The 15,806-nt window shown below is 42.6% G+C and overlaps 1 protein-coding gene across 3 annotated transcripts in view; it reads right to left on the bottom strand.

Annotated features, from left to right (window-relative positions):
* Window positions 1-702: 702 nt before the first annotated feature.
* Window positions 703-15,806, bottom strand: part of cacna1ab (calcium channel, voltage-dependent, P/Q type, alpha 1A subunit, b) — a 108,615-nt gene continuing 93,511 nt past the window's right edge. Inside the window, exons 16-24 of one of the 3 annotated variants that reach the window (XM_085355561.1) lie at window positions 15,687-15,695; window positions 14,434-14,555; window positions 13,033-13,168; window positions 11,629-11,742; window positions 9,367-9,402; window positions 5,310-5,506; window positions 4,503-4,507; window positions 2,606-2,859; window positions 703-1,431 (exon numbers count right to left, since the gene is read on the bottom strand). In XM_085355561.1, coding sequence (XP_085211687.1) covers window positions 703-1,431; window positions 2,606-2,859; window positions 4,503-4,507; window positions 5,310-5,506; window positions 9,367-9,402; window positions 11,629-11,742; window positions 13,033-13,168; window positions 14,434-14,555; window positions 15,687-15,695 — 1,602 coding nt within the window. Of the gene's footprint in view, window positions 1,432-2,605; window positions 2,860-4,502; window positions 4,508-5,309; window positions 5,507-9,366; window positions 9,403-9,867; window positions 9,886-11,628; window positions 11,743-13,032; window positions 13,169-14,433; window positions 14,556-15,686; window positions 15,696-15,806 lie in introns of all 3 variants that reach the window. The other 2 variants (XM_085355562.1, XM_085355563.1) reach the window with 2 other exon arrangements.

The raw sequence follows: 15,806 nt of genomic DNA, 5'->3' as shown, positions 1-15,806 counted from the left end.
GTGTTCTTCATTGTTCAAGTTTGATTTTCTGGAGGCATAGCTTGGCATGTAAGGGTTGGGGGGGTCCTGGCTTTTTATTAATTGATGTATCTTTAAACATATCAGTCTAGGAGCAGAGTCTAAGCGGCGGACTCTGTGTTCCAGCTCATTTTCAGGCTTTTACAGTAGCAGTCTGGCCAGAGACAAATAGCACACGTCTAGCAAATCTAAGCAATCAGGCATCAGTCTGAGAGAAGTGCTTTTAGGCCTCATAACATCGCACTTGAATAACCTCGTGCTCCTCCCTTGCTTGCACTCCCACACCTCTCTTTTCCTCCTGCAGCCAGGTCTTGATGATCAAGGCTGATTCTGGGAAGTGTAGTTCTGAGATTGAAAGAAGCAGAGGTAAACTGTGTCCAGGCCTTGGCGGTCCTTTTTTCTTTTTTACCCATATGCTGCTCTGCCACTCATTTGAGTATTACACAAAATGTGTAAAAGGCTTTTCTGCTGCCCCCCCCCCCCCCTCCCCTCCACCCCTTCCACTCGTTCATAGTCTGAGAGCTGAAGGTAGAGGGTTTTGAGGGTATCCAACCCCTCCCACCACTCTGTTTAGTTTTTTGTTTTTGTTTGTTTTTTCTTTTAGTCTACATATCCAAGGCCAGAGCACTGGAGACTGCTGTTCTTCTTCTCCTCTCCTGCCATATCCCAAGCTCTTTATGGTTGCTAGCACCAGTCATCCTCATCCGTCTCACTATAAGGTTCATGCAGGCCCTTGCGGGGCCCTCTGGCATGGGCAGGCCGGTGGTGTGGGTGGGGTGGCACCCCTGGTGTTCCCCGTCGGTGTGGGGAAGGTGAAGATGAGCGGTAACCATTGGGTACCCTGCGTGGATGCGGTTGAGGGGGTGGAGGAGGCCCGTGGCGGGCAGTCCTAGGTGAACGTGGGTGTGGGTGAGGATTTCCTCCATGTGGGTGAGGGTTGCCGTGGGAGAGGCTCTGCTCGTAGGCGGGAGGCTCGTGGTGACGCTCATACTCATAATCTCTCTCGTAGAAGGGCCCGTCACACTCCAGGCTGTCCCCGGGTGGAGGCCCGCTCCAGCGGCTTCGGTGAGGCGACCTGGGTGAGCCGTGGAGGGGCGAGCGTGGGGACTGGTGCCTAGGGGAGCGTGGCGAACCATGCCGGGATGAAGAGCCCCCGTGGTGGGGAGAGGCGTGGCGTGACGGGGGTCGGTGGTGGTAGCCTCTGTCATGGTCTGGAGGGGAGAAGTGTCGTGGAGAGGGTGAACGCAGGCGACCTGGCCCTGGGGGGCCATAGCCAGGCTTGCGGACCGCGGGGGAGTAGGTGACATGTGGGCGTGGGACTGCAGGGGTCTGAGGCAACTGGCGGCGGCCTCTCCTTGGAGTGCTGGTCCCCGAGGTAGAGGGAACCGGGCTGCCGCTCACCGAACTACTGCCCTACAGCAAAATGTAAACAAGGAAAATCAAAACGCACCACAACAATAACAACAGAGACCAGAATAGAGCAGAACGGAGGTGAGATAGATAGACAGAAAGAAAGAGAGATAGATGGATAGAAAGATGGATACATAGACACCATTAAAAATCATCCAAAAACATAGTGATGAAGCAAAAAATTGACATCAAGAAGCCACATGTCACATTGAAGAAAAATGGACAGAGAAATGGTGACAAAGAAAAAAAAGCATAACAGAAAAAAGAGAGATTGATATCCATAAATAGAAGTGTGGAAATAACCTTTTGTGAACTCTTACTGGAGATTAAGGGTCACAATATATGTGAAATGATTAACTACTGTCCTCAAATCATAATAAGAAGATCCAAGTACATCAAAATATAGATCTAAGACAAAAACAGGTCATACCATACTATAATTGCATGTTTACACTGGTGCTTGAGACTTTGTGTACTCTTTTCTATATTTCTGCAAAAATGAAATTAAAACTTTTTGTTTTTAATATCAGCCCTAAAAGCAGATCCTGCAAATGTGAAGTATTCTACTTTGACTCTTCCCAATGTTACTTGGCTGTCAATAAATAGTACCTGAACCTGTTAGCCAGTAATTATTTTTTTAAACTGATCATCTCAAAGTATTTGCAGAAGTACATCGTTCAGGGCAAAAGAGGGTGAGTTGTTGATGTTCATTAGGCTGGAAATGTTACAGAACTATTTCTGAAGATATTGGATTTCATCAACCCACAGTTAGACACACTGTCTTTAAAGAATGAATTTCAGGACCACTATTATCCTCCCCAGGAGTGGTCGGCCAAAGGGATCGGCTGGGAGCTCACAAAAGAAGACTGGGTAACTTTTAAGCAGTAAAAAGCCATCCCGACATTACTGCATTCCAGCATAAGGACCTTATCCTATCTGTGAAACCGGGTGCTGACAGGATCATGTAGTAGGCCTTTTCTGATGTCCTATTAATGCCACCAAAATAAAAATCAACAGATCAAGTCATCTGTCTGTGAACTGAAGCTCAAGAGAAAGTGTCTCGTGCTTATGCAGAAATAGAGAAAATCTCAAACAATCCAAAATGCTCCCGATGAGACATTCTATAAAGAAATTAAACAGCTGAACCTTGACAATAATCTTTGCTTTTGGAGCCCACCTGTCTGTGACCTCGTCCGTCAGGCCCCTCGCTGGGTGACCGGGACCAGTGACGGTCGTGGGGATGCCTGTGGGAGTAGTCGTGGCGGTCGTGGCCGTACCGCTCCTTGTCCATGGAGCCGTGATGATGGTGATGGTGATGGTGGTGACGACGGTCCTTGGTCCGGCCACGGTCCCGCTCGCGCTCCTTGGGCGGCAGATCACCTGACTGTGTGGTGGTGCTGAGGTCTGTGCCCAGGCCTGGCAAAGAGACGTCTCAGTTTACATTTAAACCAATAATTTTATTATCCTTGAGAACATATTAACAAAAATTCTACTCAAAGATATTCTTAATTCTCAAGAAGTCTTTATCCACTTGATTAACACAATAAACTTTCCATGTTTACTGTAAAGCTAAAGTTCTTAAAACTGCAAAAACATGCAAGAAGAAAATCTACTCCAGTTGTGCAGTCAAATGCAGAACATCTCCACTCCAGAATCGATGTGGCAGAGCAGAGGATTCTCCATTAGATTAGAGAGCTCTTCAATTATAAAAGGGTTTTAGAGGTTAACTCTGTCAGCGTTGTTGCATTAGTTTTACAGCTGAAGCATGCAATTTGGACTCGCAATTAATGATGAAGTGGGCTGTCTGCTTTGTGCAATGTTCTTTTTAAGGACTTCTCTGTGCCAAGATTTGAATTGCACTAATATTTGTGAATATGATGATCTGTAAATGTATGTTGACTTAGGTAAATGGAGTAACTGCTGCTGAATTACTCTTGACCTGGCTGCAAACAACACTGCACGCAGTACTATATGTAGAAGTTTCTAAATGTCCATATGTTGCAATCTTAAAAGGTACTATCAAGGTACTATTTTGTCAGAAAGCAATTGCAAGTAGTTGCAGTCACCATCTGGTCACCCAGAGGTTCATTGGGCTTTACTCTGAATCGCTCAGTGACCACTTTCGATCACGAGGTGATTATACAGGTTGCATGGTGGGAGACAACCTGTCTCCAAACAATTATGGTCCTTCTAGGACTAACTAGAACCACTGATTGGTGAAGGTTTGTAAACCATTACCATCTAATGCATAAATGCAGTGTTAACGGATCGCAATTATGTGCAAAACACATCTGTCACATGATCTTTGCAATAGGAGACTCAGCTGATTGTATTTCGGTTCTATTCCTTTATAAAAGCAAGGTTGCTGAGTCAATTTGCAATTAAACCATTGCCCAATAATGGACCTAGCAACTAGGTCACTATTTGTGGAAGAATTTCTGAATTTCTGCTTCAAATCTATGAGGTTTGGCTCTGAATGTAAGCAGTTAATGTGAATTTCTGTGCATGTAGAAGGCAACAGCTTTCTGATGCAAAAATATTAATTTGAAGATGGCAGGTAGTTGCAGACATGGTCACCCTTGTTGAAGTCAAAGGCAGCAAGATTACAAATCCATTGCACACAGTTGCAATAAATTTTTGGACATGTTTTGGTCCTTAAAAACGTAATAAGTTAGATGAAGACAACATCGAACTTGAGGCTAATGTTTAATTTTAAAATATCCATTTGAATCTAAATCAATTCCTATGACCTTCCAGTCCTTAACTTTAGAGAAGGAAGAAGCATGTTTATAGCCTGGTACAAAAAAACCCCACTTTTGATTTCTATAGCTACTTCCCCTTGACCACAACTATGTTAAGGTTGCCGTGAGTCCTAAAGTATTCTTCTAAGTGATAGGCAGCTAGCTTAGCTGAACTGAGCTTTGACTGCTTATGTGTCTTTTGTAGCATTTTTAACTCACTTATTTTGCAGTTGTGGTTATGTGTACTAGCATATATATTACAAGAAGTCTATGTTACAATTTTTTTGAGTAGATATTCTAATACATTATTTGTATTTCAACATTAATAAGCACCTAGTCTCTGAATACATCTTGCTAACCAAGCTAATGTTACTAACAAATATTGTTACATCAATGACAGCCTTAAATAATAATTGATTTCTCATAGTGTCACAAATCACAAACCAATGGGTATTTTTTTTTATTCAGTCTACTGGTCAAACAAACGTTTCTTATGCTAACATGGCTAACATGCTAAAGTTTAGCATGCGAGGTAGAATTTTCTATTTTTCAGCTAAACCATCTATGATGTAGTATAGCTTAGCATAAAATGCCACATACTAATACAAATGGTAGCCTGTTAGCAAGACTTAAGTTTCTCCTTGTGTAAAGAGACTTGGTGACATGAGAAAACTCCTTTCTTCCAAAGCACAACCTGTGCTTGAATGAAATGACAATAACATATTTTCCAAATTAACTGTGAAGTCTTATGATTTTGTCTACTTATTTCCAAGCCACAGTTTATTTTTCATATAAAAGCAAAGTTAAATCAACAAATAAGTCAAATGCTCATGAACAGCCACAACAAACTTGCCCTATATTTGTGATTGTCCGTGATGCCAATTGTACAACCAATTTACATTATTTAATTTTAACACTAGCCCTCAAATATGGAAAGTTACAGTTTTAGGGATCTTCTCATGGTGTTAAACATGACAGTCTGACCACAGCAATCAAAACACCAGTCAGCTTAGCCACACCATCTGTACGCAGACGATGCACTGCTCTCACACTGAGATTTATGGCTCATCTTTCTTTGGTGAACTGAACACTGGTGCAGATGTTGGTCTGATTTCAAAGGAAATAACCATTCTGAGTTACTCACCCGTGTCCGCGTCGGTGTATCTGGTCAGGGAGCGCTGCGAGGTGCGGTGGCTTCTGTCCCTGCGTCCTCCATGTCTCCCCTCCTCAGACACCACCCTCTCCAGCGAGTAGTCGTCCAGCCTCACGCCCCTGCCTGTACGCCCATGAACTAGGCTGGACGTGGAGCGACGCATCGGACTTGTGTCAGTAATGGTCTGCGAGGACAAAGGAGGCAGAGTAGAAGAAAATACAGAAGAGGGAGATAGAGGCAGATAGAGAAATCATAAGGTAGGGGAGAGAAAGATAAAAAGAAGTGAGATTTAAGGCCTTGGACTGCTGGAGTGGAGTCCGTCCTCATGTCTGAGAAGGACACCAGTCACTTCAGTGACTTTTGCTGAGTATATAACATTATGGTATTGGGCGTATAAGTGCTTTATGATCCAATGCCAACTCTTGATTTAGATGCGTGGTGGTTCAGAACAAGACGGCAATTCAGGATTTCAGAAGGTGCAGTTTGATTTGATAATATGAATATTTGGCTTGTGTGCTGTAGTGTGTGGTGACCTATACAGATCTAAATATGATTTCTGAATAGCCTAATCTGACCCCAGCTAACGGCATTAGCATTCATGTAACTTGAAGGAAAGGACCTGAAATCCCTTAGTATTAAGTCTAAGTATGAAACAACATGTGACACCATGCCTCTTCACCAAAATATGGTGATATGAAACGCACAGATATAAACAGGGAACTCACAGGGAGAGGAGAAAAGGGTAGCGCGACAGAGAACAAGCATGAGGTTGAGCTTTAGAAACCATGCCTCACATGCACAGAGGAGCTATATTGCTTTTCCCCACAGCAGCCATATTTCATTTACATGAAACTCGGGTTGAGATACCAGACAGTCTTTTTATGGTTTGATTTATAATTAAAAACACAAAATGCAAAACTGAAAATTCCACATTACTTGGCATTTCTTAAAAAATGTGTATATATTTATAGCCATGAAAAAGAACAGATTTTATGTAACTTTTGCTTTTCAAACTGGCATATTATAATTAGCTGGATGACATAAATGTCATGCCAGAGGTATGAAACACATGGTAAGGAGAGCCTTAGTCCTCATCATTAATGAGAATGATGCAAAGATGGTGTGGGAAGAAAACATTACGCCAATCTGACAATAGAGCAGCAAGGGTTACATCTTATTCAAAGACTGATCTTGTTTCTCACTACATGCATACTTTCTTTCTAAGTATGATCGAATATAAATCAAATATGGACACTCTGCGGATAAGACAATCCATCATTCTAGGCGCTCTGAGCCAGAGCAAAAGCTCTTCAAGAACTCAACAGGAAAATCCTACACTAAAAAAACTACGAGACAAAATGTTTCACTGTCCACTGTCTGTTTGAATAAACAAAATAATAAACAAATATCAAAAGTGAGCTGGTGATGTGATTTACTTCCTGCTCACCATGAAGGCTCATCTACTCATCTCATCTACTCACAGCTGAAATGTGACCTACAACATATATACTGGGACCAGTTCTACATGATTTTCCTGCTGGGTTCATTGTCAGGCTTCTCTGATCAGGAAAAAGACCCTGCCCACACTGTGAACCCCCACAAAGCCTCACATTAACTCGATGATAAAGCAGGTCAGTCTGCAAGCAGCAGGCCAGACAAAGACAAACACAGGAGGATTCTCCGCCCTGAGACGAATGTCACCACTTACAGCAGTCTGTACACAAGCCATGCATGTTCTCTGAGTAGCTGGCAGTACAGAAATGTGTACACCCTTAATCCATCCACCCACACACACACACACACACACACACACACACACACACACACACACACACACACACACACACACACACAGAGAGAGAAAAACTTGTGTCGGACTTCAAATAGTTTATTTTGACAAAAAGCCTCATTTCTCCATTTTAAATTGATGAGTTTGACAAAACAGCATTTTGTAAAGTAATGTTTTATTGAAGAATAAATAAATATCATTAAAAACCATTAGATATTTACAAAGTTATATTCTTTTCCCCCATTATTTGGACACTACAAAGGCCAAAGCTAATATCAAAAAGTTGCATTGCTACACCCATAAATCGCAGAAACTTTACCTGCTGCCACTTTCATTGTTTTCAACATGGATCTTCAAGTTTCACAGAGAGGATCAAACTCTGTGTCAAACTGACCCACCCTCGACGTAGAGGAGCTCCACCCTTTGTGAGAGCAAGATTTCTGGCTATAATCTAGAGACCAAACAGAACTTTTGAGTGGAAGAGTCCAGCTGTGTCCAAATCTGAAGACGGCACATTAGGTGAGGAGCATGATCAGGAGTATATCTGTCTTTTTTCTTTTAATTTAAAAGGTTGTTCCCCAAGAATATGTCCCAAGAGTCAGACTGTCAAAGCAGAGTTTTAGGGAATGTTCTGAAAATTCTGACTGAGAACAATCAGCACTGGAGTGTGTTTTTGTGAGATGGTACTTTTTTGGCTAGAATAACAATATTTAGTCACTACCGATCCGACTTTCCAGATTTGACTAGTCTTCCCTGGTTTTTAGTTAGTTTATCAGTCTCTTTTGTGGTCTTATTGTATACCTTTTGAGAGCAGTTGACTCACATTCTTGTAGACATCCAAGCTCTCAGTAAACTAGTCCATTAACGCCTCATCAGGCAGGTTTCTTTCAGTTTTTCATTTTTGTTTCATCCCTAGTTATACTGTTAATTTTGAATTGAAAGCAACTTAATGTAAGGTGCTGAACACAACGCAGCTACATCATGAGCATCACACTCTGCCTTTCATGCCACCTTTTATGCTACTGAACATCAGGCTTTGACTAAAGCAACACCTTGCCTCATTGGCACACCACTTTCTCTCGCATCCACAGTGAGACTTTGCCACGTCATGCATGAGTAATGACATGCTGGCACCCTGCCTATCCCCGGTACTGGCCAACAGTCACATATCAGGGCAGTCCATGCTTTTCATCATACACTGTTGACCCGGTCTGCAGTGATGCAAAGGATTCAAATGCACAGGTAATAGACACACACAGACGAGCACACACAGACGCTGCGTACGAGCTGAACTCCTGTGAAACTCTCACAGGGAGTGAAAACAATGGAGCGCAGAGCGAGCTCAACATGAGCAAACTCGAGAGAGAAAAAGGAAGAAGAAAAAGAGAGACTCAGATAGCTCAAAGAAAAGCCGACAGAAGAGGAAGACAGAGGAGAAGGCCTGATCAAAGTAGATCTGAACAGTGACAATTAGGTCAAAGCTGAACCAAAGAGGCTCGAGTGCCAGATGGGTGGGGTTCACTGCATTAATGTAATAGAGGTTGACTTTTTCTAAAGGTGCATCAATGAAGGAGAACACAACCCATTACCACAAAAGACTATATGCAGACAACACAGAGATTTCTTTTAAAAGGCATAAAATTCCTGCTTGATGCTGACTTTCATATTGTGTCTACAGACATGAACACAAAAGTGTGGCACAGCACTTAAAATGGTGGCTTTTGAAAACTAGATAGACGTTTGATTTATCTGAAATTTGGGAAAATCGCTGAGTTTCTGTCCAAGAGATGAATACCCTTTGCTCAGAACACTTGAGTGTGCAGCCACTCTGGAAACACTGGAATATTTGGTGAATGAGCAGAAGAGGTTTTGAATTTCCATTCAACCGACTGACCCACTTGGTTCCATCTCAGTGTTTGATTGAAAACTCAATCATGGCCCGTGAACACTCTGAATGGCTGTTGAAGAACAAATGTCGGCCACACAGAGTGCTGAAAATTTTGCTAAAATGGAAAGGATTTGGAAATGCAAACTGCCCTGAATACCAGGGCAGGGGCAGTTTCTTTGACACCGAATGGCGAGTCGAACTGTTTCACTGCTGTTCAGCTCCACCCATATGGCACCTGATGTGGGGCGAAATGACCAGCAAAACTACAATCTGCTGCAGATCCAGTTTGGAAAGACAGACTGTCAGAGAGAGACAGAGGAAACGAGCGGGGGAGAGGGCAGATGGAGATAGAGCAAGAGGTACATACACTGAGGTTATTTCCGCGAGGCCTGTGTCTCCTCCGCTGCAGAGCAGGCGAACACAGAGATGATAACGTATAGCAGAGCAGTGTAGCACGCACACGCACGTACACACACACACGCACACAGAGCACAGGCCCGACGTAGCATAGCCACCAGGACCCGAGGAGAAAAAAGGATGGAGAGAGAGAGAAATCGATAACAGGATAAGACAGTGATTTGTGGAGGAGAGAAAGAGAGGATTTGTTTTTTGAAGAGGACAGATGAGGATGTCGGACAAAAACACAGGAGGATGAAAAATGAAATACAATAAAATGATATAAAGGAAGAAATGAAGGAGGAGTTGGGGTGCAGAGACAGGAGAAAGAGAGAAAGAGAGAGTTCAGTTAATTTCAGGATGTCTAGCGCGCAGCACACATCAGAGCCAAGAGATCTGCGGGCGAGCAAGAGGAGACAGAGGACATCCCGCCCCCCCCCCCACACACACACAAACACACACACACACTTACCGAAATAGCACGAGCACTCTGGAAGGCAGAGCAGTGTTAGAATACAGTAAGTAACAGTGTACAGACGCACATGTATACTGTTTACACAACACACACGCTTAAACACAGATACACACTCACAGATACACGCACAGGATATTTTCTACAGAACGAGCTAGCTTTCCGTAGTTTCTGGATACTTTACGATTATAGAGACATTTTTCGTTTCAAAGCAGCGTCATATTAAACTACACTAAACCTCAACTCTATTTTTCAGAGTTGAAGACTTAGCAATGTTCAAATGTATAGGTAACAGACCTGGGTCAGGCAGTGTTTGCTTTAATGAGTGCATACTGGTGCGCAGATACTAAATATGAAAAGCATCTAAGACAATACAGTACAATAAATCACAGCCATTGGATAACTGTACAACAATGTGAGGGTAAGGTGATAACCGTTAGCTTTATTGTAACGTTACATTTAATAAGTGCTTCCACAAAAACGTAAGTAAAAAGGTATAAGCTGATTTTTTATTATGTACACAATCCTGCTGTTTACTCCAACTGCTCGGACAGAAAAGCCTTATGAAGGAACCAACATACCAAAGTGAGAGCAACATGACGTGATGCAGTGAAATGCTGTGGACATGAATGTGTTGGTGTGTGTGTAACTGCAGCCAGAGGCTTCAAAGTAAGTACGTAGGTCCACAAGTGCTGTATGTGACATGTGCTGAAATGTTTGATTAACTGAGTTTCAATAATCCTTCTTTAAAGTAAAAAGCAGATTTATTGCGTTATTTAATTAGATCCTTACTGAACTATTGCAACACCTGCCTTGGCGTGACAGGTTTAGCTAACACACCTCCGACTGTGGAGTGCTGGAAAAGCTCTCTGTTGGAATGGATTTGTGTGCCACAGTTAAGTGAGGATACACAAACCTGATCTGCAGATGTATCGAATCTTTTTTATTTTTGTCAAAGTTTTGTCAGTTAAAAAAAGGCATGCCTTACATGCGTGCACCCATCATCATACACGCCACAGCTTCACTTCAGTGACAGCGTGGGTAGCTGAGATCATGCTCTTCATCCTGTCAGTCATGGCCCAGTATAATGAACGGATGACCCACTTTATGTGTAACTTTCACGTCAACAACCGTGTGCTTTGTTTCCCTTTAAGTGTTGCAGACGCTGAGTTTTATTTATTTCGCAGCTGAAGAGTGACTCTGGCCACAGTTCACACGGGACAGACACACCAAGGATTCAATGGAAATGGAGCGGGGAGCAGTGACAGGGGAGGGGTTAAATATTCTCTACACACAGGTCTTCTAGATGTATATTAATATACATATCTAGGACACTGATCCAGCCTTCAGACCCAGTTTTACATTCTGCAGTGCTGCTCAGAGATGGAGCTTGGAGATGAGCAGTGATGGGTCAGCTGCTGGAGGAGTGAAGGGTGAAAGGGAGGCAGTGCTGGTTAGAGGATGGGTGGAAAAAGAGGAGGGAAGGGAAACGAGACAGAGGGAAGTGAATTTACAGCAGTCTCCTGTCCTGACATTGCATCCTAAGTGGCACGTCTCATTCAGAGACCCAGAGTTACCTGAAATGCTTTAAGAAATATGAAAAATTATTATTCGAACGAGAAGGTTTTAGATGATGTCAGACTCGTTCCTTTTTATTTGTTTTAGGATGCAGAGAGAAGCTTTTCCAATTCACTTCAGCTGTCAGGCATAATGTGAGAGAGTGAGGATGACAGTGAGTGATGGTGAGATGAAGGTGCTCACTTGGTTGTCTGCCGAGAGGCGGGGCATGGAGAGGGTCCGCCCATGCCCATCCATTGGGTGATAGGGCTCAGTGTCGGAGTACCCGTCCCGCCCCATCTCCCTCATCTCTACCGTCTGTAAAACACAATGAGAGGGGGCGTGACCACTGTCTGCTGAGGGGGAGACTCACTGACCAATCGAGCGAGGGGCATGACATGATGTTAATGAGTTACAAGGATAGGATTATTCATATGATATTAGTTTTCTTTTTTTTCAATTGCAGGACGAATAATAGGACAATTTATGCAACAAGCTGCATAAATTTAGTGTGGGGATGGATTAGGTCAGCTTATAAACTATAAAACCACATAACCATAATATATTTAGATCCAAAATCCAACAAGGAAATACTTCTTTGGAACCACTGGAAAACTATTTTAATATCAAGCTGCCAACCCTCTGAAAACTGGAGCCTCTCAAGAGCTCAACAGCCAACTTACACAACTTGTAATTCACATTTCGTCTTTGTGCAGCCGTCATGGGATTCAGAAGAGAGACGAGGCACTGGGGAGTAGGAGCACCCCAACAGACAAGCGGAAGTAAAGGAATAGTGGGGAGGAAAAGGTGTAGGTCACAAAACACATCTGTAAACTTTAAGCCACTGACTCGAGAGGAGGTTGGAGAGGAAACAGGAAAACTCAAGGGAGAGGAAGATGGTCAGACTGAGAGAATAAGGCCGGGGGAACATGGACTAGGGGGAGGAAGATGGAGAAAGAGAATGAAAGGAGAAAAGTGGGCACATCTGGAAAAAGAAAAAGACTGCTGTTGTGCCTGCGGAGTAACAGCAGCAACATCGAAACGGCAGGAATGAAGGAGCTGATTAAGTGCAAAAGTCCAGGTCTGTAAAGGTGTCTTCCATGGCTTAGATGCCTATCCATCCACTTGTGTGCTTAGATAATTACAAAAAGACATTTCTAAATAAAATGCTCGCCAAGGAGCAAAGGAAACCAGGAGGTTAATGACACACCTTACCTGTCTTTAACTGCTCTCTTTAGAAAGCTGCGCTTTTCACTTTACAATGTAGAGCTCTGAACATTTTTACAGGTTAATATAAGATCGTTTCAGCTTTGAATTAGCAGCGGACACTGAAGTGGAGAAAAACCCTCTGAAATGTTTTGAACTGTATTTATTTAGCAGGAAGTTTTACATGTTAGATGCTTTAGAAAAACGTAATAGCAAGTAGGGTCACTGAGTAGCTACACAAACTGAAAAACCCTGCAGAAGTAGGTTGTTGAGTTGGGATTGCAGTTTCTTCCCTTCTCTATTATGTCCACAGATATTACTAGACCAGTGTGGAAGCAGGGACTGGTTGGGTTTAGACTGATGTTACCACGGTGACAACATGCATGTTCGGTGTCATTATACCTGGGGGTTGTGACGGTTGTCGTGGAGGTCGTCGGGGTAGGGTCTGTCCGGGCTCCAGTTACCCGTCTTTTGGAACATTTCCTGGGCTTTGGCCGTCACCCATGACTGGCTCTCAGTCATGCCACCCTCAGGAGGTCTGGCACCCACACACACACACACACACACACACACACACACACACACACACACACACACACACACACAAACATAAATATGAATATTATTGGAATGCTAGGGATACTGTAATTTTTCAGTAATCCTTAATGCAACAACACCGAATTTGCAGAAGACCAAGGAATTAATTTAGAGTGGGATCAATATGTCGGCTACTATTGACCTGTTTACTGATTTATAGAGTCCGTCTAAACAGGAGCTGTACTTCAAGCTTAATTTTAATCTTAGCATGGTAACATGATTACAGATACTATAATTATCATATTGTTGCTTATTTATTAATCCTTTATTTATCCAGGTAAAAAATCTCATTGAGATTAAAAATCTCATTTCCAAGAGAGACCTTATACTCATGTCTTGATAAACAGCGCTTGTACTTTTTCTGTATCTGATCTGATTTATGTTTACACTACATTTAAAATCCAAGGTTTGGAAATGAAAATGAAAACAAAATTACATTTTAATCTACACTTGAGGAAAAACTAATATCATAATTAACTGAAAAATAACTATGTTACAGAGATCACAGTGTATATTTGTCAGAGGTTTGTTTTAAGGATTAGGGTTTCTTTACCTCAAACTTCTCAATCACAGTAAAACATCAGTATATTATTTTGTTTGATGTGATGATATGATTTAAAAAAAGAGAAGCATGAGATTCAGCTGAGGTGCTGTGGATGAGCTGGTGCGAGCTAGTGGCACCATCTTTCTCTGCAAAGACTTTAATAAGTCTTTAATAAGAGAATAATGATAAAGTTATCAGAATTCCAGCAAACTTTGAAGCATCCTAACTGTGGCATGTTTTATAATCAATATCTTTCAAAGTTTAAATAAGGAGACCAAACTAAATAAGAGTTTTGATAACCTTCAAGAAGTCACATGATGCCTTATATTCTAAATATGGCTCCTAAAATATTATAGTGAAAAATGTACAAAAACTGTAATAAGGCATAAAAGGTCTGGTCAAAAAAAAAAAGAAGAAGCACATTTTGCTTGTTTTTACTTTCAAACCTTTCCTTTCAGCTCACTATAGCTCACAATCAGTGTTAAAGGCATTAGCTGGAATGGAACTGGCACAAAAGGGGGGAAAATAAAAAACAAACAAACAGATTTTTTGAATTGATCTACAGTGTGGATGCGACTGTATGCTTAATGTATTTGTACTGGACGTTTCTGTCTGAAGCGCCTCATTGCAGTGTGTATGGGCTTCCCCCGTTTTCTACTCACATGCTGTTGATGTTGTCTAGCTGCGTGCTGGAGAGGCCGTTCTGGCCCTGGCCTCCCTGGCCGTCCGTGCCGCCTCCCTCAGAGGGCGGCTCCATGCGCTGAAACATTAATGGCGTTCGGTTCTGTGTGAGATACACGACATGGCCTGCAGGCTTGCATCAGGCACACTCAGGGGGGCAGACACAGGACACAAACACAGGATGCACTCGCAGCATGCACCCACACGGGGGCGCCATCAGCAAGCACATGGCTGTGGGTATCCAAGGTAAAGTTTCCCCAAAGACTACTTGATCTGGAGTCTGCTTGCTACCCAGAAAGTGTTAAAGGGACACTGTTAACTCTGATATGTTGGGTAGAGATTCAGGGTAGCAAAACTGATCTCAGATCTGTGTCAGAGGGGAGCTTTTACCTTGAGGTAAGATTGCTCTTAAATCTCAGGTCTTGGACCAGGTTCTCATACTCACAAAGTATATCTATATAGAGACATTTTACTCAAAAATCATATACTGATCTGCCAAGTTGTTTTGAGTAACATGCCATTTCAAGAGAAGTAGTAATCTGATCCTAAACCAGCAGTATTAAAAAGCAACTTCTGCTTCCATCAGACAGGTCAAAGGTCAAGCCGTTTTACTCTCAGGAGATCCTGTTTCAACAGAGTCCTCTCTGGAGTGGCTTAGCGTTGATGGTTCATGACTGCGAGAGCCCATGTCATGTCCCTCCATGGTCTGGAAGCTAAAGGCTGGAGGATAAATGACTGAAGAGCTGCTCAGAAACAAATTCAAACCTCTTCAGACACATCAGGCTGATCTGTTGGACAGGAAGTCCGGCTACAATGTGCACCATTAATAATGGCCAGCTTTGGTTAGCTGCTTAAAAATGCTGACATTATCTAAGCTCGCCACAGGACACACGTCATACTGATTGTGTCAGACACAGAGACAACCGATATGACTTCTGTTTGTTCTCACGAATGAAGTCACAAAGATATCACTTTAAAAAAAAGCCATAAGTTTTTTGATCCTGTCCAACTGTCTTTTCCAGTGTCAAGGAGAAAAACTGTTTAAGTTTGTCTCTGAACAGTTTTGTTCTAGCACCAGAGTCACTGATGGATCCTGACAAAACTCATGGTAGAAATGTTTAGATGGATAGGATAATGACAAACAGAGAAACACTGAACACCTCTGGCTCCAACTGAGTATGTTTCTGCAGTTGTGTGTGTATGAATGAATGCTTCCATGACAGAATGATTACACAGGGAGACACTGGTCTCAGGAATCTTCCCTCAACGTCCCCGCAGACAGAGAAGGGAGCAGGCAGATTCAAAGAAACACAGGCTGAAGAGAATGGGTCTCGGTTAGAGAAACGTGGTGGCA

This window comes from Diplotaxodon limnothrissa, linkage group LG6, assembly GCF_057381915.1.
Source record: "Diplotaxodon limnothrissa isolate DT_005_m linkage group LG6, D_limnothrissa_male_GT1.1, whole genome shotgun sequence".
Classification (NCBI taxonomy): domain Eukaryota; kingdom Metazoa; phylum Chordata; class Actinopteri; order Cichliformes; family Cichlidae; genus Diplotaxodon; species Diplotaxodon limnothrissa.
Note: the sequence above shows the minus strand (reverse complement) of the source record. Positions and strands in the feature narration are given on the sequence as shown.